The sequence below is a fragment of the Phaethon aethereus genome (assembly GCF_964289735.1).
Source record: "Phaethon aethereus genome assembly, chromosome: Z".
Taxonomy (NCBI): domain Eukaryota; kingdom Metazoa; phylum Chordata; class Aves; order Phaethontiformes; family Phaethontidae; genus Phaethon; species Phaethon aethereus.
This window is the reverse complement of record NC_138577.1, coordinates 73,641,055-73,667,499: the sequence shown is the minus strand read 5'-3', so window position 1 is coordinate 73,667,499 and position 26,445 is coordinate 73,641,055. Positions and strand designations below refer to the sequence as shown.

Genomic DNA, 26,445 nt, shown 5'->3' with positions numbered 1-26,445 from the left:
GAGTATCAAGCCATCTTTCGTAACCTAATCCAAGTGGTTTGCAGCATCATCCGCCAAGTGCCATATTCCATGGGTCAAACACCTTCAATACTGGAAGCTCCTACAGAAAAGACCTCCTCCCTCCCATTATGAATGGGAGTCAGAGGCAGGGATATCAACGTAGAAATCCAGCACAGGAGGAGCATAACTGTGAGGCAGAAAGAGATGGGCACACACTCATCCTGGCCAAGTGTGAGGCAATCAGAAGACCCAGACATCCCAGTAGTCAAAGCCTCCAGAACATTAGTCCCTGCCTGCAGCCAGGCTGCGGCTGGTTTCACACTGAGAGCTCCTCTATGGAGCAAACTCACCTCTGGAAGGCACAGTGCTGCCATGGTCAGGCCAACCCATAGGTGGCTCTGCTCAAAACTAAACAAAGAGGAGAGGTAGCTCCCAGCATTTCCCAGCCGGGCAGGGAGACACACCTTGTGCTCCCATGGACTTCCACAGGAACCAAAATAAACTGGAAAGGCAATTCCACCCTCCCACAACCCATTTCACTTGTCCCAGTCCGAGTCCTATGGGAAGATGTCCTTCAGCTGCCAGGACTTCCACAGGCCCCACACTCCTCTGGAGACAGTGTCGTGACTCAGTAACTGCAGCATTAAACACACACTCTCCTGGCAGGCTAGCCATTGAAGGCACCATTGGCCTTCCTGACCAATTCAGAAGCTTTAGGTACCTATGAGGAAGTGCTCTCGGTTCATTATTTCCAGTGATTTTACTTGTAATTTTACTTATACATAAAGATCTCTTTCAAGCCTCGATCAGAAAAGGTAGAAAAGCCCTGCCTGGCTGGGTCTTTTGCACCATGCCAACCTCTGTCATGATACCACAACTGATATTTCCTATGGCACTTGAGCTGTAATCCTGAACTGCACAGGAGAGGGTCGGCTGAATGGGGAGAAGTACAGAAGAGGATAAAAATCCTCTGACACCTTCCAATCCATTACAAAGTCTGGCTTGGTCCCCAAATGGTCCTATACCTACAGCCTTGCTTCCAGGGGCAGATGAACTCCTGCTGTGACCACCTGTCTCCCTCCGCTCCATCTCCGACAGACAGTTGCTACTGAAGACCTTCTGCAAGGCAGGAGGCAAGTGATGAGGAACTCTGTCAAATTTCTTCTTCCTCTTCACTAGCAACCTCCTTCAGGTCCTGAGGCCCCTGCTCTGCTCTCTCTTTTACATAGGCTGCCTTGATCTGTTCCAGCTCGCACAGCTCTGCCTCCAGCTCTTCCCTGTGCATTGACCGCCGGTTCCTCAGCAGCTTCATGGGGAAGGGGTTTAGGTCATTGAAGGCAATGTTCATCAGCTTCCTACAATGGAAAAGACAGGTCTGGTGAACTGATTTACTGGTTGGTAACAGATGGTGACGGATATGCCAAGGGCATCCTGGGGTAGGCAAAGAATAGGGCCTCAGATTTCAGCTCTCTGAGCTCAAAAGTCATCTATCAGCAGAATCTTAAAGAAATCACAGGCAAATCCTCCTTACACAAACACCAACCCAAGCAACGCTTTAAAACAGCCTTACACCACACCACCTTTTAAGGTACCAGTGTGCAGCCACCAGTGAGGAAACAGTAGATCAGATGCCAATTCTGATGGCCCCAGGGGGAGGAATATTCCTGACTTTGAGCTCTTCTGATCACAAAAATCTTCCTCTCCAACAAATGTTGCCATTAAAGGTTGTGAGTGGTGCTGTGTTGCCAAATAGCCCAACTACAGCTGAGAAAAACACAGCAAGTGGCAGCACAAGTTCCAGCTGCTGCATTTTGCTGTCCCAGACTTTGTGGCCTGCTCTGCTGTAGCATGCCTTTGCCCAAGCCAAAAAGACTTTAAGTAACCGTGAAGGGAAAGTCACGAAGAGACAAACTGATTCATGCCCCATGGACCTGCCAATGCACGTGCATCTCTCTTAACAGACTAGTTAGAATTCTTTTTAGGCTGACCTAACAGGCAAGCAAGTACAAACCCAGGATGGAAGGCTGTATACAACCCACAGTCCTACCTGCCATCTGTGATCATTCTCGTGAAAAAGCGTAGGTACTGGTAGATCTCCACATTGTCATGAATTCTTAGGATTTCCTCCTCGTTGTATTTAAAAATTGCAAGTGCATAGCGGAAAATCACCTGGAAGGTTGAAAGGTATTTGAGTTGACAGTCTTAGGCTGCCGTAAAACTTGGGGTGGGGCACACAGCACTGCAATACAGGCTGGACACTGGGCTTCTCCTGCTCTCAACAGGCTGTGGTAGGGCACACCTAAGACAGCACTGAGCTAATCCCTAGCGAATGACCCTCTGTAAGGTAATTTACAACCCCAGAGCATACCAGGTCCTCCAAAAGGACTCCATAGGGATTTTGCAAGGGTTGTCCACTTCTCCCTATGGACCAGGGCAATACAAGACTCACGTGTTCACATACTAACTCTATGTCCATCTTCTGCTCCCTATACCTGTCATACTCTGAGCTGTGTTCAGGTCACAGAGAAGAAGACACCATGGCCTGTCAGAGAGCTGTTTCATAGCAGGACTAATTGCTAAAAAGTGCCAGGGACACTGTGCACAGTATCAGGGACTAGGTCTGTCTACCAGCAGCAAGTACACAGGCAACACAGAGGCTGGGAGCTGTCAAGGCACCCCACCAAACAAGCGGGATAGGAAAAGAGGCTCAACCCCACATCCCTTTGACACATGGGTATGTCCATCGCCCTGCCATCATGGTGCAGATGGAAGGAAGGCCTAAACTGGGAGTTGCACCTTAGTTCCCTCGTACAAGAAGGCATCCCACACTCTCAAGAGGATGTCGCTGATCAGGCTGTCCACAAAGGCCACCAGAAACCAATTGAAGGTGATGAGTGAGACATCAATCCGATACTGCTCAAAATGAGCCATGAGGCGAGGCAGCTTCTCTGACAGGAAGTCTTTGAAGACTCTCTGATCTACCTGAAGTTGACAAAAAAGAAAACAATGAGGTCCTAGTCAAGAGCAGTCCTGCTGCTGTTGGAGCAGAGGAGTTGGAGGAGAGGAGCGGTGCAACAGGAGCACGGACAACACAAGCCATGGCAATCACTGGTGCTGCTTTCTAGCCTAACCACACCCTAGGACGAGCACAACATCCTTTGTCTCCCAACCCTTCAAAGTCACTGAGCAGTGTACTTGTACGCTGTACCTAGTGCAAGGTGTGTAGCTGAAACAGGGCCAAAACACAAGCAAAGATACATACATTCTTCTTGCTCAGAGGATCATATTCCTTCCCAACCTCAAAGTCAAGCAGGAAAATGCTGCCACATCCTCCCACATCAGTCTTATTGGGATTTTCTGTGATGTCATGAACATCCAATTGGGGATTAAAACCTGCCCAGTCTGAATGACTTCACATGGCCCAACAGAATAAACACCGAAAATCCCTTCAGGATTGACTTCACAAGAAGGATCTGATATTCTCACTTAGCTTCTTTTTGTGGCCTGAGTACCGTCTGTCCACTGCTTCTGGTTGCATGAGCAGAGAAAGAGAAATGCAGCTGGTGAGATCCCTGACGCAGGTTTATAAAGGCTTCATCTCAGGAAAGCTGTGGCTTCATGAGGGATGTGCTAAGGAGCATGCCATATCATACTACAGGCCCAGCTGTGTCAGCCTACTTAGCTGTGGCACAGTGTACAAACCAGATGAGGTGATATGCTTCATCTTTAAAGTCTGCAGGAGCTAAACCTTAAGTTTTCCAGCCAAGTCAGAGCTTCCACTTGATCGAGCCAACTCACAATGCATCACCTTTGTGATGGCACCTAGACCTTTCGCTTGGCTAGACTTTCAGAGACCAACCATGAGGTCAGCAAGTCTTTCTAAAAAAGGCTCCCTCAGCTCATAGTCCTTTCTCACCAAATGTAGGAGAGCCTCTGTGACTTCAGTCTGCCATGTTTTCCCTGTCAATCATTATTTGTCAAGTATTGAGCACTGCCTGTTAAATCTCACAGCTAACACTACCGCTCTTGACAGACATTTTGCTATCTGCACAGCAATTTGGGTGCTTCCCCAGTCTGCCTGTTGGGCTCTCCACCAGCACACCACTGTCCCAATGAACATTAGTCAGTCAATTCAGTGGCACAGTCACTCTCAGCTAGTGATGCTTGTACCCTAATCTGTGGTGGGCCCACAGATACAACCCTCTTCCCCCTGAAAGGACCACACACAATAAAGACACCAAGGTCACAGCCAGGCCTACCAGACTGGGTACTGCTGGGTGTGGGTGGTATGGGCACACAATTACAATTGCATTGAACTGTATGGGATTTATCTTGGCTCTGTGTCTGCCCAGGAGGACATAGTATATCTGATACAAGACAACACATCCTGAAATCCTTGAAAGCCAGTGACTTTGAACCAGGAGCGTAAGTTACTCACAGAACAACATTTTACATCAAATGGCCAGAGGGCTTTCTGATCTGCAGGGAACCCCGAAGCCAGAACCAACACTGTATTTAGTCATGAACTGAGGCAAGTACACTGAATACAAAAATCTCAGTATTTTATTCCACCTGCACATGGCACTCCAAAGATAGGGTGCAGTTTCCAAAGAAACATCTGAAGAGCTGGAGAATGGTGCCTTCTTCTTAGTTCTACATATGTCAGAGTTTGCTGCTTCACCTCTACTAGGCCGTCCTTAAAATAAGTAACTATGCAATTAATGGGCACCTTCCTTCTGACTAACGTGACCTTCAAGTGATTACTCTGGAGTGGTGCCCAATTTCCTAGTGCTGGGCATCAATTTTGCTGCTCCTGTGTGTGTAACAACTTTGTACTCTCAACTTTACAAGACAAGGGAATCTGGGAGGCATTGCAAGGTGGTATCAGTGTCCTGTGAGAACTCAAACACACTGCAAGCTGACTGCTTGCTTTTAAACCTTTACTGTAAATCTCTGTATCAGAGTGCAAGCATGACGGTGCCCCATTCACCTGTGATGTTATCAGTGTGTCACTGTAGTAGTCTGCCGGCATTAGGTTCTCAACAATATGGACTAGGCACCAGAAAGCACTTTCCTCATCTTCCAGGACCAGGAGGGCAACAGCTGCCAATCTGTGATGGACAAGACATGGTGAGACAATGCAACACTGAAGGAGAAGACATAGGCCAGCACAGGAACTGGAGAATCCAAGATTCTTCTTGGCATGTCTCTAGCTCCATGAGCATCCTAAACATCAACTGTGACAGGACAGTTGGTCAGAAGCAAGTGATCTGTTCTGCGGGTTTTGAAGGAACCATGGGACTGTCATTTTCTATCCCATGTGCTTCTGTTAGCAAACAGGAACTCCCACATACGGAACTGGTGTGACAAAGCCAGACTCCCCAGTTAATGGGATGTTCTGTAGATGGGCTGAAGTTAGCAGTGTGCTGATTTTGGCTTTTTCAATACAGGAAAGTGCTCACTCAGAGATACTCCGTATTATGTGACATAGCTCACCTTCCCATACATTCTTCTACAGCCCTTACCCCCTTCAGCTCTGAATTACCCCCTTTCAGCCAGACTGGCAAGTATGGTGTCTAAAAATGGTATTTAATGGTATCTAATATCAAGGGCTCTCAAGAATGGAAAATGTCTTCCTGAAGACCACCCAAAGAACAACAGAAATAGCTTCCACAGACTTTCCTCATGTGAAAAGGTCCAACCAGAAATTCACTTCTTGCTGCTAGTGTCCAGTGCCTCTTTTACCTGGTGGCACACTTCTAAAAAGTTTGGTTTTATCTTTCTTATAGCCTTCTTTGGAAAAGGAAGGAAGCTTTACAGATTCCCTGCACCTTCTCTTCCCCAGACAGAACCACCCCAGTTTCCTCAGCCTCTTGTCATGTAATGCAATGCAACTCCCTCATCTCTAACACTTGCCAACATTTCCTCCAACTCTTCTCAGCAAAAAGGGGAATAACTAGGGTGTTTTTCTGCTTAGCACATTAAGACTTAGAAATTCAGCCCCAACCTCATACTGTTATTCTGGGACTGCCTCACTCTACCTCCTCTAGCTGCTTCTTTCTATTCTGTAACTATGGAGATGCCAAACAAGTGTATCCTGCTGTTTGCTTGATCCCAGCAACAACACTGAGTGAAAAAGACAACAAATGCAGAATTCGGCAGGAAAATACCTAGAGCTGGGACAGAACTCTAGAGAGGCAGGAGCCTGGGGTTGCTTGAATCACAGCCTAGAGTATGTGTCTACACTTTCTCAGTGCTATCCCCTGAAGAAGCAGCATACCTGGCTCCTCACCTGTTCAGTCCCTGGCAGTACCCAATGGCAGGATTGTGCCAGGAGAATGCCAGCAACACCCTCCGGAGCTTGGGGATGAGCTGGGACGTGGGAGAGGAAAAATGTTTGTTGTTGGTCAGTGTGCGAGGCAGGTCAAGCTCAATCTGCCGGCAGGCAGGGTGCTCGGTGCTCTTGCTCTGCTGTAACAGCCGCTGGTAGTGGTCAGGCAGATGGATGCAGTGCTGGCTGACAATCCATCTCCAGACCCGTTGCCGATGTTCTGCTGGAATGCCACTTCGGATCAGGCTCTTCAGCTCTCCAGAGGGGCTCAGCTCTCCAACACTGTTCCACCTATCACGGAGGGGCTTCTCCACCACTTCCTGGCTCCGCAGGTTGTTGGACTTTATCTCCAGGGCTTGGATTTTGGCTAGAAGTTTCCAGTCTTCAACTTCATAGTCAGGTACTGTCATAAACCCATACTCATCATACTCACTGGAGGGACACAAAGCAGAGGTTAGTTCAAAGGACCTGCATCAAGGGCCACTCACTGCTTGGGGACATGCCAACTGCAGCCTCCTGCCAGGTTCCTGTCACCCATGCCGGAGCACAGGTACACCTCCTTCACTTCCCTGGCAGCGGCACGCAAGAACCTGCCATACCCACTGTCTCAGGGCCTTGAAGACAAATGAGAGCCTGCAGCAATGGCATACACAGATGAACTCAAGTGTAACTTTGCTCTGAGCTACAGTCCAACCTCATCAGCCCCCTCTCACATCAGCTGCTCCGCTGCCCCTAAGGGATTATCTAGCTCAACCTGTGCACCTGCTCCCTACCATGTCATAGTGCAGAGACAGGTCTGCAGGAAGGGACTGCAAAGGCTTTGGGGCATCAGACCAAAGAACAGAGATCCACAGTTCCTTCTGATGTCTCTCTGTACTCAATGCAAATATCCTACTGATTGGAAAACACCAGGAGCACTGACAGTATAGCTCATTGAGAGTTTGTGCCTCCTCAGTCCACAAGCTGGGATACTTGCAAGATACCATTATATTCTTGACAGAGAGACCAAACTTGGTGTTGGGGTCTTGTCTCCAAAGCTACCTGGAAAACCTGCGAGTCTGATCAACCACATGAAATGGAAACTGCTAGAGAACTTAGGCACTAACTGGGCAGGAAAGCATAAACACAGATGTAAGGACCCCAGCAGCCTGGGTAACAAGGCTCTCTGGAGGTATCCAGTCCAGCCTCCCATACACTGCAGGATTGTCCCTAGCACTAGAACAGGGCAATAGTGGTTTTTTATGGCTGGTACTAGAAAACCCCAAAGGATGGAGATCCCCCACCTCCCAGATGGCCTCCTCTTCTACAGAAGGAGCTTATCCTCATGTCCAGTGTTTACCTCCCAGGCACACGATGGCTGTTGTCACTTGCCATACTGTCTGCCACTACCAAGAAAAGTTTATCTGTATTATCTTTAACTTCCCCTTCCTACAGGGATATGCTGCTATCAGATACTCGCGGCCTCCATACCATCAGACTAAACCAGCTGCCTCACACTCCACTCCTAGGTCATGGCTCCAAGTCTCTGCTATGGAAACATCCCGGGGTCTTTCTTGCCTACATGTTCCCCTCCATGGCCTGACTCCTACAAAGGTGTGACTATCCCCATGCTCTTGCCTCTTACCTTACAGGGTTCAGGTTAAAACCTTCTTCTGCTTCTTCCTTCACATCCCACTGGAGTGCTTCCTGGATGAGGTTCCTCACAAACTCAGCATGGGAGCTGGGCAGGCCAGGCACAGCCTCCTGCAGCTTCCGCAAGACTGTCAGGTATTTGCTCTCCATCTGGCAGTTTCGTGCTTGCAGGCAGGCACACTGATGGGGAAACAAGAGGGAATGAGCTGGCTCATTGATGGTTCTTCCTGCATTGCCACTGCTCTCTACTGGCCTGGTCTGCACATAAAGTGAAGACTCCTGAACAGCAAAGCCCCAGAAAACACACCCAGCAGTTTTCTACAGTCAGTGAAATTGTAGCCATAAATGAATCACCACAGTCTATGAACAAGCACAAGCTGCAGTAGCTAGCATGCAACAAAACCTGCTTATTGAGTGGGAGACCTACTACAGCATCACCTACTTTAGCTACTGCATTGCATCAGTGGATGGCCACATCCCATCCAGCTTGGCTCAGGACACAAGCAAAGAGCCACCACTGCAGCTGAGTTCTCTGCAGGCTTCTTCCCTGCTTCCCTTCTTCCTGCTCCTCAGACAAGTTCTCTACCCCACATTGAGCTAATATCCTGACAAAACACACTGAGCCATGGCCATACCATTTTCAGGATACATGGTAGCACCACAGATAAGGCGACCACATGCCCCTCAGCAACCCCAGTCCCATGGCACTGGTACACAACATTTCTAAAGCACAGGAAGCCCAACTGAGTTCAAACAGTAGGACTGTCCCTGCCACCACTCCTGGGCACACAAAGCAGAAAAAAGGACTAAGGACTGTTATCCCTACTCGACAAGTGGGGAACTGAGGCCACACAGGTGACAAGACTCACCCAGTGTTTCACAGGAAGCTCAGTGAAGACTCCTGCTCAGTGGAAAGCAGCAGTTGAAAACAAAACCAAAACAGAAACCACAGAGAGAATTAGGCTGCATACAGAGGGGACAGAAAAGAGTGTGGGATACTGTTGTATTACCATTCTAATCAGCATGTTGCCCCACATTGAGCATGTTGGTCTGATTACTTCCTTTCCAAAGGTTATAGCAGTTTCAGGATCAGAGAAGGGCAGTAAGTTAGGAGGTAAGCAGGGTTTCAACGGGCCACAAAGCAAACAGATGTAAGAATGGCAATAACACTTCAGAAGCAGCTTTTTACCCTGTTCCAGAATCCAAGACTGTGGAGACATACCTTAAACCCCAGGGAAGTAAAACCCAGGGAAACCCCACAGAACAAATGCCAGCGCACACCACCAGCCTAGGGAAGTGATTCAGGACCACAAGGTAGGATTAGACAAGTCTGAGAGTAATCAGGTTATGCACAACTTACAAGGCTAGAAAAAACAGAGCTTAAGAAAACAGAAGAAACCTGATCCAGCTGGAGGACCCGAGAGAGACCCCCCCCAGTGCTGACCCTGGCAGTGCCAAGCCTAGTGGAGAAATCCAAGACTAGATGAAGCCAGGGCTCAGTCAGTCTGCCAGCTCTCAGGAAAATGTTTTCATTCCCTACACATAGTGTTGCTTTTTTATTTGTATCCAAAAGCATAGCTGAAATGCAGAAATCTGGGTTAAGTTTCAGCATCCTTAAGACTGAGCTTTGCACGTATTTTACTTTTATTGAAGAATGAAAATGATCATGTCTAATTTGGGAACAACACAAAGCAGAAAAAAGGTCACACTAAAAAAAAAAAAAAACCCACATTGGGAAGAAAGCTTATTCCTGATGTGTTTTGGACCAAAATCCATTCTGGTGCCAACTTTGGAAAGAAATTAGTAACAGCTCCCATCAAGGAAAAAAAAGTAATTTTGTCCTACCTTCATCAGAAGGGCCTTTTCATTCTCAGCAACACCCATCCAGAGTCGAGTAACCTGGTGGATCTCTGAGTTGAGAAACTGGTTCTGGGTTTTGTATGCCTCAATATCATCCTGCCACAAAGCAAAACGGTCACACAGGAAGAGTTCTTGAGGGTCTTGGAATCCCCTCCCAGTTCAAGGACCTCAGGTGTGGATTGTGTTAAGGACAAGAAAATATCTCAACAATTTTGTGTTCTGGGGAGAAGACAGGACTCCCCAAGACAAATATTGTCTACGAAGGAAATCAAGGCACAAGATTAAATAGGAGTGTCATGCATAGTGAGGACACTTGAAAATGCCACGTGCACTGCATGTGCGTGCTTAGAAAACACAGAGACATCCTGGTAATAAAAAGCTAGAGAAGCACCTAAGTGTGATAAAGAATATATGTGTTTTCTCCTATTTTTTTTAAAAACTGACACGAAACTCATCCCCATGACTGGCAGCAAAAACAAACACTCCCCCACAATGCAGTAAGCGGCTCTTTTGGCAATTCTCCACCCCACACTAACTGGTCATTATAACTATGCATATAGTGACATACAACAGGCTGGATGTGAAAGAATCAGGATGTACACGGAAACTGTTTACAAGAGGGAAACACAGGCGAACAAAGCTAGTGAAGGCAGCAAGTAATACTGCAGCTGTGAAACAAAAGAAGAGTGAAGAAAGAGGCAGGCACTGAATAGTGACACAAAGTCAAATGCAACAGGCTCTGACTGAAGCTGACCCAGATGCTTTTGAGAGCCCCATTGGTATCCGGTCCAGGTATCAGGTATCAACCCCTTCCAGTGTGCCTCTGGTTTGCAGACCAATGGAGCAACTATCAGAATTGTATTCTATGCTTCCCACAAGGAACATCTTCCCACTGAATCATAGGGCACAGAAATGGGAGCCCCTAAATGACCTGTGCCGTCTCACACACCTTCAGGTGCTCAATCTCCTCCTGTTGCTTATACAATGTCTCTGCAGTGATAGTGTTTGCTTCTTGCAGGGGGTCAGAGAGCTCCCGGGCCATCTGCTCCGTCAAGGCCATGATGACTTCCTGTTTGGCATGGTTCTTCTCCATCAGAAGCTGCACGTGCTCCTTGAGTTCCTGGATGTGGCTGTCTCTCAGAGCCAGTATCTGCTCCAGTTCCTTCTTTTCTTGCTCAAGAGCTTCCAGTCGACTGGTAAGATCTGAGATTTGTCTCACTTTGTGGCGCACCAGCTCCAGCCTGTCCTTATCTTCTGTTGCAGTGAGATACATGCTAGATACTCGCTTCTCCTGCTGGGCTGCCTCCAGAGCTTTGTGGAGAAGTTTAACCAGCTCCTGGAAAGGGAATACAAAGCCATTACATCACAGTGCTGCCCAGGACAATGGCAGTACGGATGGCACAGACCCAACCAGTAATGAGTAAATACTGAAAGGTTCTCAGCATCTTGAAACTGACTCCTTTCAGAAGCAAAACTGCATACAGCAATCTTGACATCACAGTGCTTCCCCAGTAGAGAAGCTCTGCTATCAGAGCTGGGCCTGAAAGGTTCCTGCAGAAGGCCACAGATGACTTGACTTTAGGTGTGTTGCTAACAGACAAGCTGCTGCTCACTCTCTGAATTCTGACTTTCTACAGTCATCCTCCTTGAGAGGCCCAGCAGAGATCAGAGAAGCTGCAGATCTGGTCAGCAGCGTGGTAAAATAGGACGGAGGGAAATAATGCAGCCTACGTCTATCTGTGCTACTGGAAGGAAACGGCTGTATCCATTTTAACCTTCCCTCTGCCAGAGTCCTCCCTCACTCCATCCCACATGAAGGCAGAAAAGCTTGCCCCAGCAACATGCTGCTGATTCAGACTCTGTGATCTCAGCCATTTAAGGAAGCAAATCAAGGGTACAACTGATTGCCCACCATGGGACCTGGCTCTCCTGCCTCTTCTAGTGGAAGAGCTACCAGCATCATTAGTGGAGACCCTGGCACTGCTCCATGCTTGTGAAGAATAGTACCATTCAGGAGAGATAGCCTTTGCAGTGACCCATGTGCTGACTTCTACAGTCAAATCACCTCTTAATGATGGATGACTGATCACTGTTCAAAAAGAATGACCTGCTGTTAACAGCATGACTCAGCCTGGCAATTCCTCTCAGTGTCATGGTACGTATTCAAGGCTGTACTTCATACATTCACTGAGCAATAGAGATGCACCAGCAAGACACCTGCAGAGCGCAGTTGTATTTGTTTTATCTGCCTTTTTCAGCCCACCTGCTAGCTGCACTTCATAGCAATGGCTGAAGGACTGCCCATTCTCCCTGGGCAAAAACAGGTTCATACAAAGGAGTAAGGCACATACAACAAGGAGTTTCAACTGGTCCCCAATGAGTATCTGCTGAGCACTTCTCAGTCTAACACCAAGTTATAAGGGAGTCCCTGCAACCAGTCTCAGGGCCGTGCCCTTAGAAGCAGCAGACTCTTTGCCACACTTACCTTCTGTGATTTGACTTCCTCTGTGAGTGTCAGAATCTGTTGCTGTAGGACACTCACTTTATCCATTGGGTTCCTCTCCCTGGACAGTTCTTCAGGCAAGCCTGGGAAGCCACTGTTCATCCACCTGGCTTTCCTAACCCAGTTCAGCCTGGGCTCCATCCTTCCATCCTCCAGGATTCCCTCCTTAACTGAAGAGAAATAGGGTTAATTTACACAGAATTGGATTGCTGCTATGGACTCTCAAGTCTTGCTATGGCATGACTCACAACAGCTCAGCAGAGAAGACTGATACACAGGACAAGGAAAATTAACCTGCTGGGATCCACAGGGTTGAAGCACAGACAGCAGGGATCAGCCACAGGTACCCCCGGAATAAACAAAGCCATGATGTTCTATGGTACCCGTTAACCCACCTTGCAACTCGCTCATCTGTCTTACACACAGCAAATGCAAGTTACCAACATGGAGAGGTAACTTCCCAAGCATGCAGTGGAGCTGCTGAGCTTAGCCTGTAATCATGCAACAATTTAACTTCTACCTCAAAGAAATAACAGTATGGGTTGGCACCATGGATGGTATTTTTGCCGCTGCAGAAGGTTCCAGAGCTAGGAGATAGACAGGAGATAGAGAGATGCAGCCTGAAGCAGAACCAAAAGAGTCAGTCTTGTGTCAACAACACAGGAAGGGACCTGAGACAATGTGATAGAGTTTTCATGTCCCATGACAACTTGCCACCCTGTCCCTCCCTTTCCTGCTAAGTCTGACTTTCTGCTAGAAGGCATCATACTCAGCCCAGCTCACATAGTTCAGTAACAAGCACCTGCACACCCTGCCTCCACTTCTGCCTCTTGCTCTTCATGCGGGTTCTCAGAATGCTCCTGGAATTCACCGAAGCTAAAGGCATTCCCATTTTTCCCCCAGAGCTGCTTGGAGCCACAGATATTGTAGACAGTGTTTCTGAAACAAGAAGAGATCAAGACAGCATAGTGAACAGGAGAAGTCATGATCACTGCAGTCAGTGCATATTCAAACTATTCGGCACCTTACCTCTCCTCATGCCCCACCCTCCTCCCAAAACCTATGCCCTTCACGTGCTGAGAAAATGAACTGTTCATGGCACTGGTGGACCTGAGGGGAGCAAGGTTGTAACTGGTGTAAGTCAGGAAGGTGCCACAAAATCAGTACTGGCACAGCAATGTAAATCAGCTGGAGATCCTTCCTCATGTGCTTGAGCCCTGTACGTAAATGCATCTGGCTGGCCAGAGGGATCAAAGGAAACAGTAGACCAACAACATTGCTCCCTTCTCTCTCCCCCTCCCTCTTCTCCTCCTTCACTCCCTCTGTCCCTTTCTTTAGCTCACTGCAGAAATCCCAGGGGCCAAGAAAAGCTCAGCTATCTACAGCACAGCCAAAACTGCCACAATATTTGAAGCAGGCACGGGTCCTGTGCTCTGAACCACGTTTAATAACTTTGCCACAACAAACTCAAAAGACTTCGATGCAGTAAAGAGATTCAGGAACAAAACTGCAATCAGACCTAGAACCAGTTTGTTACAGCTGCTGCTATCAGATATTGCCAGAAGCACTAAGAGGTGACTTTACAGGATCATGCAGAACCACAAATGCAGAAGTATTTTCTGTAAGACGTATACAGGAAAGTGAGACAGTTGGCTATCTCTATACAGGTCTTTTTCCTTCTCCTCCTGTGTTGTCCATCAGCTAAAACAAAATAAGCCACTTGATTTGAGATCTACAAAAGACTCAGTGTCAGCTACTTCCTAACTGTAAATGAAGCTGGCATTTAGATATTGTTCTCCTTTTCCCCTGTTACTGTAAGGCTCCACAGCAGAAAAGATGACATTTCTGACCACAGGGAACATACTGGCACATAAGATCAGCAGACCTTCATTCCCTGTAGTCTGCAGTTGGCATTCATCCAATGAAACCTTCCTACTTTTCTCCACCTCATGCTGCACTTTGTTTTTCCTCTGAGACAGCAACAGGTCAGGGATCTGATGAACTTAGCTGAAATCAGACACACTACACTCATGAAGACCCAGCCTGATAGTGATAGACCCTGAGAAATGTTCACAGAACCAGGGGAGCAATAACACTTCGAAGCTGAAAAGAAGCAATTGTTATCAAGCTAGCAAAAGCAAGGCTGGGGAGGGGAGAGGACATACGATTATACTATTTTTAATCAAAGTGAGGAGAAGAGAATGCATAGCCTGCAAAATAGTAGAGGCGACTCTGATTCGCTTTGGTCTCATGGGGGATCTTTCTTCCTATTGACACCAGATGTAGCCACAGTAGGGGTGGTAAAACAGGATAGCCAGCCTCTCCACCAAAAACATCTGTCGGGTGCCAGGCTACCTACCACACCTGTGGCCACTTACACATTTTTGTTTATATGTAAATAAGTGTCTAGGACACACTTAAGGAGATATTGATGGAGGCTGTCTTTGTGCACTAACTGCCCACGGTTTGTAACTTGTAGCCCTGATGGAGCTACACATTTCAACTGCAGATAGCAACATCACTGTAGGCAGTGGGAATATTCACATACTTGAAATTCAGCAAGAAGTAGCAAGCTGCACAGTGTCAGGCCACATTACAGGTCCAAGCACCTTTTGCTTGGAGTTCCTGCTTTAGAGAGTGCACTACATTCAAGGTCATTTGAAACCACTAGAAAGTGCTAACAGGCTTCTATCACTAGCCTACAGAGTGCAGCTCAACCTGCCTGTGTGCCCTTCCAACAGCAATGTGCAAATGAATCACAGCAGGCATGCAAACCACCACCTACACTGAAGAAAGCCTAACCAAGCCCTAAGTCTGCCACTAGGATCTTTTCTAAGAGAGCTAGATAATGTGAAATGCGTTGGAACAGGGGGATGTGAAAGACCCTCTGGCAGGAAGTCTATTTTCGCCTGGAATATCCTTCAAAAAGTTGCTTTGCGGTTTTTCCACCTAGGCAAGAGTCCCACTTCACACAATACATGACAGGCAAGCAAGGCATAAAGTGGCACACCAGCATGTCAACTGCACTGCAGCTCTCCTCATGTACTTACTGTATCTCTGTCCAAGGGTGCTTAAGGGAGATGTTCTGCAAAGCAGTAGATGTTTGGGGTGCTGGCAAAGATGCTGCCTTTAAACCCACTGCTTCTGTTGGTGTTTTCACCGGAGGCAGGAAGTCTTCATTGTCAACAACATCTATGTAAAAACAAACCAGGACACAGAAGCAAGTGAGCAAGACAATTCCATACCTGAGCATCTCCAACCACATGCTGTGGATTAGGAGACAGCCTATTCACATTCATCCATAATAAGGCCAGAAGTTCCAAACATCGATCAAGCATTGATAGTTGGCACTTGCATTTAAAAACCTGGCCAAAACCTCTGCCCACTTACAGATGAGGAGCACCATTCACCACTGGAGGGCTGAAAGCACAAGAAAGACTGACACATGCAACACCTACTTGTTCTGCCAGCCAGAGGTTCATTCACAAGCTGGGAGCTGCCCACAGGAAATCTGCTCTGGGTGTTGCAAAATTCCCAACGTCTCATTTGTAGCTGCTGCAGCCAGTACATCATCGCCTGTTTACTGATTGCCTAACATCACACAAAACAGGAATGGGAGGGGAGTAATCTCATCAGCATGAGACACATCCTGAAGGGCTGACCACCACTTTGCTGCCCAAGTCAGCAGAAATAAAGGCCAGCTGTGTCTAGCCTATGCTCTATCCTCTAGTCCTAACACTGATTTGGGAGGACAGAGTAAATCTTCAGCATGCCCTTAGTAACAGAACCTCAGTGGACGGCTGATCTAATTTGAAACGTTTTTTTGGTTTACTATGCTCCAAGGCTAAGCAGAAATATCATGATTATTTTAGCCAGGAATAACCCACAGAGCTTCTTAATAGCAATTTTCACAGACATAAAAATATACCATAGGTTCCTGCTGGAGCAACCATTTTAGAAAGCGAAGCTCATTTCTGTTTAGCAAATTACATGTGGACTGCAGGACTTAAATGATTTTATTTCAGTATCCAGTTCAGCTTTTACTCTTACTCTGTTAAACAGCGGCCATCTCACAGGTAGTGGAGTCCCATTCTTGCCAAAACAATGCAAGTAATTTAGGTCCAAATGGTAGCAGTTCAGGCTGGGAGGACTAAAGTGAAACTCAAGCTAAGATGTATCTTAGCAGAGATGTGTCTGTCCTGATTGGGAATGTTCTGTGACAGCCCCCACAAGAAGATGCTGACCCTTACCTTCAAAGTAAAAACTCTGCTTGGTGTTCTGATCTCAAACACCCCTTCCCCATTGTCCACCTTGCAGTCAAAGCTGGCACTGGAGAGATCGATAGACCCCAGAGGGTTGATGTCCTGTGCAGTTCTGTAGTATAGTAAATGACAGTTGTTTTCATCGTAAAAAAACCAGCGAGACTTCCAGGTCTTGATCGGCCCCTTGACGCCCAGCTTATTTAAATAGCCACAGAGTTTTTTTCTGCATGTTTCTCTGCTAGATTTCAGCTGTACATTTTCCAGTTCTCCAGAAGAGCAAAGCATGTCTTTTTCTTTCGCTGAGGATCCATTGCTGCTGTTGTTGTCTGGATTTGACTCCACTAAACTGCCTGGAGCAGGAAGGGAACAAGATCCACTTTCTGGTCCTTTTTTCATCTCTTTCAGGAAATATACTCAGAATCAGATTGAAACAGGAAATTCTCTAAGTAAATAAGTAACAGCAGATCCAGACTATATCATCATTGTTACAGACCTGCAGCAAATGAAAAAGAAGGAATAAGCTCAGGTCTGGCATATGACAAAAAAAAACTCCCTAGCTTTCAAACTGTCCAGCCAAGGCCTCCAACTTCTACTTTTGGTCATTGCTCCCCACCTCCCTCAGCTCAAATGACCTCTGTTTTCTCCCTTTTCCATTCCTAAATTAGCCTGGACTAGCAGCTGAGAAGCAGTACCACAGTCTCTTGAGTAAAAAATAAGTATAGTCTGTGGGCATGCCTAATCGATAGCAATAACCAGGGAATTTGAAGCTAGAGACAACAATGTTGAGTAACAGTTGCAGAAAACATGGCAAGTTAACAAGCTCTGGGGGGTACACATACTTGGGTCAAGGGATTCCAGGTAAGTGTGTCCTGATATTTCCATTGAAAGTTCAGATAATATTTTAAACCTTGGTGTCTGGAGCCTTATGCAGCATCCTTATAAATCATTTGTGTCAGTTGAGGATTACTGTTAAAAAGCCTGCATGCCACGATGTCCACCCAATAGGCCTCATATGATGGATTATGCACCAGAGAAAGTAATTCTGTGAACCTTGCAAAAGAGACTTAGTTGCTCAGTGGCTAAGTAACCTGCTGGGTTGCCGTGAGGAATGCAATGTAAAGAGAAAAATAGAAAAATAAGACTAGAAGGATCTGTGGAGATCTCTAGTTCAACTTCCCTCTCAGAGAAGCCATAGCAAGCTACCCAAGTCCACATTCAGATGGATTTTGATCACATGCAAGGATGGAAATTCTGCCACGTTTTAAGTGCTTTCAAGTTTTTCAATTGCTCAACCATATGGCAGGTGTGATTTTTCTGTTCAGAGCTGCAGACACCCATGGCCCTTGTATAAAGAAAGCTAACCCCACTCCAGAAAAATACCTATAAATAATTTTTTGCATTTTTTTCTTAAGTAAAAACATAGTTTAAAGCTCAGTAGAAGAAAAGACTACCAGAGACTTCAGTTCAGGCACGAACATATCTGAAGCAAATATGTAAGCAAATAAATTGTTGCAGTGTTAAGTTAGCGGGAATGCAACTGCAGACACAAAACCATTGAACACAACAAGTGAACGGAGATTAATACAGTGGAGCACACAGAGATGTTGCCTAAGCTCACACTCTTAGGAACAACTTACCCCATGACTGCAATGTTTACCCATCCTAGCACTGGCTAAGCCCCATCATGTTTATTGCTGCCCCCTCCTGTTCCCACATAAACTTTTAAACAACTATAGATAATGTTCACTCTTTTTGGAAAGCTACTGAACTTCTTTTCGTTTACTCCTCTTTTCGTTTACACCATCAATCCTGCTGCTGAATGAATTCACAAATACCAGGAACAAGCATCCTTCATGAAGGTGCTGCCTCAGCCAAGCTTCTAAAACACCTGAATGCTTCACTTCCAACCTAATCTTGCCTGGCATAAAGAAACCATAATCAGGAGGAAGCAGCAGTCTCAACTCTCCCTAACAGACCCTGCGGCTTTTATGGCAGTGCTAGCATAAGGACCTCCTTTACCGTCTGAAGATTCCATTGCACTTCTACCTCTTGCCAGTGTGATGGTCCATGGGTCAATACCATGAACCAGATCAAGTAAACATTATGGGTTCAAGTGCCATGTTATAAGAAGTCACATCAGATCTGCATCGCAAAGTACTCTAGCGGAGAAGATCTCACCTCTTTAAGAGAAGCAGAGAGATGCCCCTGGAAGTCGCTGTCTGCTGGAGGAGACCAAGCCGGTAACCACAGCCTCCAAAACAACAGAAGCGGGGCTTCTGCCTCAAGTCTCCTTCGGTCCAGTCGCTGCCTGGGAACTGTCTGAAAGAGATACGTAGCTGGAAGCAGCTCAGACACCGACTCAGCAGTGAAGAGAGGAGATCAGGGTGAACCCTGCACAGACTTTCTGCAGCTGCCGGTGTGAGCAGCACAGGGCAGCCCCCCCGCCACCGCCCGTGCCCTGCAGAAGCGCCTGCCAGTCCAGCTGCGCCGCGCCGGGGCACAAGCGAAGGCCGCTGGAGCCTGGCACAGCCTGCGCCGTCCGGCGCGGCGCGGACCGGGTCCTGGCACCGCTTGCACCACCCGGCCCGGGGCGGAGCGGGGGGACCTCAGCGCCGGGCGGGCGGGGGCAACCGGGCCGCCGGCCGGGGGATAGCGGGGGGGTGGTGCGGGGGACCCGCAGCCTCGGCCACGGGTACCTGCTCTGTGCGCCGGCCGCCGCCCCGCGCTTCCTGCCGTCCAGTCTGGCGGCGGGGCCCGGCGGGGCGGGGCGCAGCGCGTCCCGGGGAGGGCGGCGGGGACGGGGCAGCGAAGCGAGTGGGGTGCGAGGCGGAGGGCACCCGCGGCAGCCGCGGAAAAAAAAACAAATTAAAAAATTATATTTCAGCCGGGTATCGTGAAGAAGGTTCAGTGGGGTGAGGCGGCACACTGAAAGCAAGCCCTGAGAGGGACAAGCTGATGGGCTGGAGGGGACCAGCAGGTCGCATCTGCTACGGGGGATGCGCCCCACGCCTGCAAAACTGCCGGCTGCAGACCTGCTGCTCACCAGAACCCACAGCGTGAGAGCCACAGTCGTGCAGTCAGCTGGGGCAAATTGGATAAGGAAAACAACTTTCACAGGCTTAAAACAGTGGTACTCAGTGGCACAGAGACTGGAGGCTGGTGGGATCAAGCTGGGCCAAAGGATCTAGACTGACCCCTGAAAAAGCCTCCGAAAGAGGTACCACAGGGAATACAGGTGTCAGGGACTGCCCTAACCCAGCAACATGGGCCCTGGGGGAGCACAGGGACATGCAGCACAGGCAGGCTCACACACCTTCTGGCAGCTGCCTTTCCTCCTGCCAGCACTGCCAGGCCTTGCGGGGCTTGGCAGGCACTGGTCTGGCCTGGGAAGGCACTTTGTATGCCCTGTCCCCAGAATAAGGAGTCTGCATGGCTCTGACTTTCTCTGCATGCAGCAGTAGCTCAGCCTTGATAATATGACTCATTTCCTTTGGTCTCAGGAACCCCCTCTCCGAGTTTAGCCAACTTTACTGAGTTTTATCACCGACTTTAGCCAAGTTTAGTACCTGAGCAGCAAGGAGCAAAACTGTCCATATGTCTGGTGGCCCATACTTCCATTGGCCTAAGGTCCCAAACTGTAAGGCACATGAAGCCGATTACAGCATGCAAACTCTACACAATTTGTAGTCAAAACCAATTTGACCCAAGTTCAGCTTGCACGGTTGTTGGCCATTAAACTAGATCAGTGCTGATGGAGTCTACCTCCACTAGGCAAAAAGGGAAAGTGTGAAGGCTATACCTGCAGTTGCATGCAGTCCTTCTTCCCTCTGAAGCCTGAGATGCTCTCTCCTCCCCCTCAAGCTGCAGCAGGAGGGAGAGGACTGAGTGTGACAAAAAGGGTGGTATCAGGGCAGCCCCAGTCTATGAGTAGGCTGCTCTGGAAGCATCTTAGAAATCTCATCTGGAGTTCCAGCATGGCTGCAAGGTAACCATCCCATTCCCAGTGTTACCTTACATCCTGGCACTGGCACAGGCATACGCAACCGCACCAAGAACTGAGCACGTGAAAAGTCAAAGCATTGGTTTTGTTGCCTAAACCACAATGTCACACAGCTTCCAGAACCAGTGTGTGCTGCATGACTCATGCAGGGGAAGGTGGTTGCAGGACCAGCAGCAAAGGCAGCGCAGGAGGAACATGGGGCTGCCTGCCATGCAGCCACCACGGACCTGCCTGCTCTGTGAGGGTCCTAGTCTGACACGACTAGAAAGTGCCAGCCCTTCACCCTACAAAGCCACCTGTGTCACGGCAGGCCACGAGAGATGCTCGGGGAGGGGCTCAGCAAGAGCCCTGAGAGGAGCGGCAGGCAACAGTAAGCGATCTGCACCGAACACAGGCGACGCTGCCAGCTCGGCCTGGCGCTGGCGGCATTGCCGGGCACAGCATTTTCCGGCGGCAGATCCCCCCCCAGCCCACACCAGGAAGGCTCTGATGCCTCCAGGAGCCCTTGGGAAGGGTTTGATACGAGGCCGCGCGGCGGAGCGGGAGATGGCGGCGGCCGCCCGCCCTAGGACCGCACTCTCGCTCCTGGGAACAGGACCGTGTTCGAAGCAGTCCTCCAAAAGGAGGGAGGTGCGCATGCGCCCTCCGCGCACCGCGCCTGCGCCAGGCCGCGCATGCGCCCCCCGGAGAGCGCCTGCGCCGTCCGTGGACTGCGCCTGCGCTGGCGGTCAGCACATGCGCTGTCGTCTCCGCCCGCCGTGGAGAAGATGGCGGCGCCGTGAGCCGCGAGGCACTGCCCGGCATCCCTTCACCATGAGGAACCTGCGGCTGCTGCGGACTGGCGGCCGCCGCGCCTCCGCCGCCGCGGGCACCCCGCAGTGCTTCTGCCTCAGCGCCGAGCCCGGCACGGTCCTCGTGGGCTCCCAGCACGGCCTTCTGGAGCTGGGCCTCGTCGGGGACTCGGTGAGAGCCGCCACCGGCCGCACCGGGATCCACGCCGTCTTGTCTCTGTCAGGCTCGGGCCAGGGCTGTGGCTTCGTGGGGGAGGGGTGCTGGTGCCTGTCGGCTCGCATCGCTGCAGCGTGTTTTTAGGGGTGACTTTGATCCGCCTGTTGCAAAGCTGGAATAAAGCGTTTGGGGCCTCCTTTCGTGGGAGCATGTCTGTACCCGCCGAGACCTCACCTCTGGGCGGGTCGCGGCTGCTTTCTGCTACGGCTCGCTCTTTGTAGTGGCCCGTTGGAGGTCTTGGAGCCTCCTGCAGCTCCCTGGCACCGCTTGCTGCTGTCTTATGATGCCTAGGAAGTTGGCTGTAAGGCTGCACTGTGATCTCAGTGGCTGAAGTGATCTTAAAATACTAAATTTGCCTCCGAGAGGGTGGTTGTATTTGACACAGGTCATTCCTGTGGTTTAGCCTTAAGCATGATCTGGCAAACAGTTCTATCAGAGACACAACTGAAAAAACAGAAACAAACAGGCAAAGGCATAGTGAAGAGTACATGAGGAGGCTTTTGAAACTGTTCGGGGAGCGGAGGGGAAGCACAACATATTGTTAAAGAAAAAAGTGCTACTGAGACATTAATTCCTGGTAGAGCTGGGTTTAGTGTCTTCTCTGGAAAGACACTGTGCAACTCTGAGGCATCTCATTCCTTCAGTATGTTCAGTCCTGAAGTTTGCTGCTAGAAGAGCTTTCGGGCGTTCCTGGGATCTTGTTTTGAAAGGCGGGTGTTTTCTGAAAATCTCCATTGTGGTCCGTTTGTAAAGGCTATCAACTAAACTCTTTGTAGAATTAAAAAAAAAAATTCTGAAGCTTATCTGAAGTTGCTAAATATGTCAGCTTCCTTTTCTGTTTTTTTTTTTTGGGGGGGGTAGTATTTCAGGTCTTTATTACTGTAGGTTTTTTTCCTGATGATTGGATGTGTAAAACATTCATTCAGCTAAGCTAGAGAGAGCTATTTTAGCTAAAACTTCCTTGTTTTCCTGTACCTGAGTGCACATCCAAATGGTTTTCCTTTGAATTTTTTTTATCCTGTGTCCATAAAGTCGGGATGACTAAAAGTATTGGGACCCTTTTAAGTAGCTACCCATTCACCTCTTAATGTTAACACTATGTGGAGCACTGTGAAAAGGGAGTTGAAAAATGATTGGCAAGATGAATGGGAACTTGTAATATTGCCATTTGTTATTTGTTCCCTTATGTGAGTTTTCTCATTGTCTGTCTAGCACTTTTAACATAAGAGGACCTTCACAGTTTCCTACGGATAAGTGAAGATAAGTACTTGTACATTGGCTGTTTCCTGGTGCCATTCACATACTCACTTCTGCTGTGTAATGCTTTGTGTAATAACAGTAGGATGAAATATACCCATGGATGTTATTCCATCATTTTTATAAAAATCCCAGTGAGATGATGTGTAAGTTAATAAGTCATTGGCCTCTCTATGTCAAGGTGACAAGAGAAATTTCCTTGACCGCGGAGGGTTTCATGCCTGAGGATGGAAGTGGCTGTATTGTGAGTATCGAGGATCTGCCAGAGCAGGAGTGCGTGTGTGTTGCTACAGCAGCTGGAGACATCCTACTGTGCAATCTCAGCACAAAGCAGGTAAACGTGGCAGGAAGGACACAACAACACTGAGTGATTTCTAGGGACATTATGACACTGTTTTAATTTCTTCAAGGGGCAGTTGTATGTTCATTACATGCTGAGCTGTGGTTAGTCTCCCTGTTAGGGCAGATGAGCTGATTTTTGAGGGAGCCTTGAGCAAGATTAAGGACAGAGTGTACACTCCGTAAAAGAACCATAATTGGAACAGTGGCTTGTCTGTTGATAGCCCTAGTCTTCTGTGTTTGCTCAGGAGGCTTTTGGCACACACCCAGCAGCATGGGATCCAGTGGACACTCTTACAGAAATAGTATATTACGAAGACTAGGTACAGAATAAAGTAATCCATTCATAACTCATAGTGTAGCTACCTTTGTTATTATTGTCAGCCAATACAGAACATCATGTTGATATGACTTAACTGAAGAGAAGAGAAAGTAGTGTATTGTAATTTGAAGAACATTTGGAATAGAAAAGCTCTAGAAAACACTAAAGGAAAACGAAAATGTCCTAGCTGAGTAAATGTGGCAGGAACCAAGATACTTGTTTTCTCTTCCTTCCCCAGTGTCAGATTTGTACAGTCTTCAGCAAGACACTTAAACACCACAGCAGCACCTTCTGAAATCTGCATCGGCTCCCATAATACCAGCCCAACAGTGCAGGTGTAGGTCTAGGTTATGAGATGACAGTGGTCTGTCTGGGTTAGCTGTCAGATTGTCATTATTTGTAGCTCACCTGTTTTTGTTCTTGTTTGGGTTTGATTTACAGATGCCATTTAAATATACAATCAACTATACCTGAAAAACGTGTTTCGTATTGCAAGTTAAAACATGTCGTAAGGAATAGAAATTAACAAAAGATGTGATACATGAAACTTTTTTTACACTGATACATGGGTCAGAGTGGAGGTTTAACTTCAGATCCATTATTTCAAGGCTTTTTGGCTTACTTTCTCAATTTTAAATTTGTGTTCTTTTGGTGCAGTCTGGGCACCAAGAAAGAAGTCTTGAAGGTTACTCTGCTTGTCCTGAAACCTTTTGCGTGTGGGTCATGGTTACTCTGCCTACTGGTGCCCAGTCCCATTTTGTTTACCCGAAAAGATTGTGACACCCGAGCTTAATTCCTTGAATGGCATTATATTGCTGTTTATCATAATTGTTCTCTCCATGCCTTTTGCAAGTCAGGATAACTGTGCATGGTAAGAAGTCCTCTGCCAACTGCTATTGCTTATATACTCATGATGGCCCTGTAAAACTGTCCCAGTTTTTCATAAACTTTGAAGTTAGTGCAGACAATTGTCAAGTTCAACATGCACAAGCTGATCAGAGTTTTAATTGATATAGTGTCCCTTAACTGCATGCTGGAATTCTCTAGGTAAGAACCATTATATCTATGTTTTGTGACTTCAATATGTTTACCAATCTTACCACAGGCACTATTAGTATTGACAATATACATGTTGACCTAAGACTGAGAATTGCAGAACAAAGCTCGTATTAAAACCATGTGTAGTAGAAAATGCTAATCTCGAGATTATCTGGGCTTTCATACATAAACATTCTGGAACCATCTGGTTAGAAATGTTTCTCTTGTTTCATTTAACTCAAAGGGTAAAGTAAGACTTGTCTAAGTAGGGGAGGATTTCACTGCCTTGGTGACTTTGTGCTGGAACGGTGCTGCACTGGTGTTCCTGCACTTCTGTGATCTTACTTTGGTCTTGCAGGTGGAATGTGTTGGAAGTGTGGACAGCGGTCTGCGTGCCATGAGCTGGAGTCCTGACCAAGAGCTTGTTTTGCTTGCAACAGGTATCAACAACAGCCTGTAAGGTTTCTGCCTTCAGGATTGAAACTTGCTATGGCCAAAATGTAAAACCCAGTTAAGTTTAAGGTAGAAGCAGCAAAATACAAAGTTAGGAAATTGGGATTGAGACTTAAAGAGGGGAAAAAAACCCACCTGATACTATAGATGAGATTGCATTTTGTGATCCAGGAGGCGCTTTGGTAATCTAAGCAGAAATTGTTCAGGCCCAAAAAGCTGAGTTTTATAAAACAGTAATTAGTCTTTCAGGGAAGTATGTTTGATCTTTCCGCTAAAACACAGACTGCTGCTTTATGTCCCCATTTGATTTCTTACTAACAAAAACTGCTTCTTGTCCTTTGGTAGGAAATACACATTTTACAGGCTCAACTTAGCTGCAGATGTGTCTCACCTAGAAAATAAAGTTAGCCTCAAGCAAAACAGAATCACAGAATACTTGAGGTTGAAAGGGAGATCTGGAGACCACCTATGCCAAGCCTTGCTCAAAGCAGGTTACCTGGAGTAAGTTGCTGAGAATCATGCCCTGTCAGGTTTTGGGTATCTCTAAGGATGGAGACTCCACAACCTCTGTGGGCACCCTGTTCCTGTCCGTGACTACCTGCACAGTAAAAAAAAGTTTTCCTATATTTTAACAGAATTTGCTGTGTTTTACTTTGTGCCCATTGCCTCTTGTGCTGTCACTCAGCACCACTAACAGTCTGGTTCTGTCTCCTTTACTGTATCCCACCTCCCACATAAGATGCTTAGACACACTGATGAGATTCCCCCTGAGCCTTCTCTCCAGAGCAGTCTTGATGTCTCTCAGCCTCCTCTCAAGTGACAGATTCTCCAAGCCGTTAATCATGTGTGTGACCCTTTGCTGGACTCACTCAAATATTTTCTTGTCTGTCTTGTCCTGGGGAGCCCAAAACTGGAGCCAGCATTCCACATATGTCTCACCAGCACTGAGTAAAGAAGAAGGATTGCCTCCCTCAACCTGCTGGCAGCACTTCTAATACAGCCTGGGATGCTGTTGGCTGCCTGTGCAGCAGGGGCGTGCTGCTGGCTCATGTTCAACTTGGTGTCCCCAGGAAACAGGTCATTTTTTTGCCTAGCTGCTGTCTAGCCACGTGGCTCACAGGCTGTCCTAGTGCCTGAGATTACTATTTTCCTAGTGCAGGTCATGGCTTTTTCCCTTGTTAAGCTTTATGAGGTTTTTGACAGCCCATCTCACCTATATGACAAGGTCCCTGTGGACAGCAGCACAACCTTCTGGTGTACCTGCTGCTCCTCCCTGTTTTGTGTCATCTACAAACTTGCTGAGGGTTCCATCCTTCAGGTCATTAATGAAGATGTTAAACATTGCGCTAGTGTCCAGGGGCATGCCAATGGCAGCTGCCCTCAAGCTGGACTTTTTGCAACTGATAGCAAGCTTTTGAGCTTGGCAGTTCAGCTGGTTTT

At 47.7% G+C, this 26,445-nt stretch overlaps 2 protein-coding genes across 2 annotated transcripts in view; one reads left to right on the top strand and one right to left on the bottom strand.

The window, feature by feature from the left end:
- Positions 1–1,153: 1,153 nt before the first annotated feature.
- Positions 1,154–16,984, bottom strand: TBC1D2 (TBC1 domain family member 2; the record flags this gene model as incomplete). The annotated part of the gene is made up of 13 exons (XM_082013105.1): positions 1,154–1,355; positions 2,048–2,169; positions 2,797–2,982; positions 4,991–5,111; positions 6,293–6,763; positions 7,956–8,143; positions 9,809–9,919; positions 10,773–11,159; positions 12,309–12,496; positions 13,129–13,265; positions 15,377–15,518; positions 15,785–15,917; positions 16,577–16,984. The coding sequence occupies 13 exons, from the start codon at positions 16,982–16,984 to the stop codon at positions 1,154–1,156; spliced, it is 2,796 nt and encodes a 931-aa protein (XP_081869231.1).
- Positions 16,985–24,934: 7,950 nt separating this feature from the next.
- Positions 24,935–26,445, top strand: part of ELP1 (elongator acetyltransferase complex subunit 1) — a gene marked incomplete at its 3' end in the record, with an annotated part of 28,598 nt that continues 27,087 nt past the window's right edge. Inside the window, exon 1 of the mRNA XM_082013274.1 lies at positions 24,935–24,992. Coding sequence (XP_081869400.1) covers positions 24,950–24,992 — 43 coding nt within the window. The 5' untranslated portion in view covers positions 24,935–24,949. The remainder of the gene's footprint in view (positions 24,993–26,445) is intronic.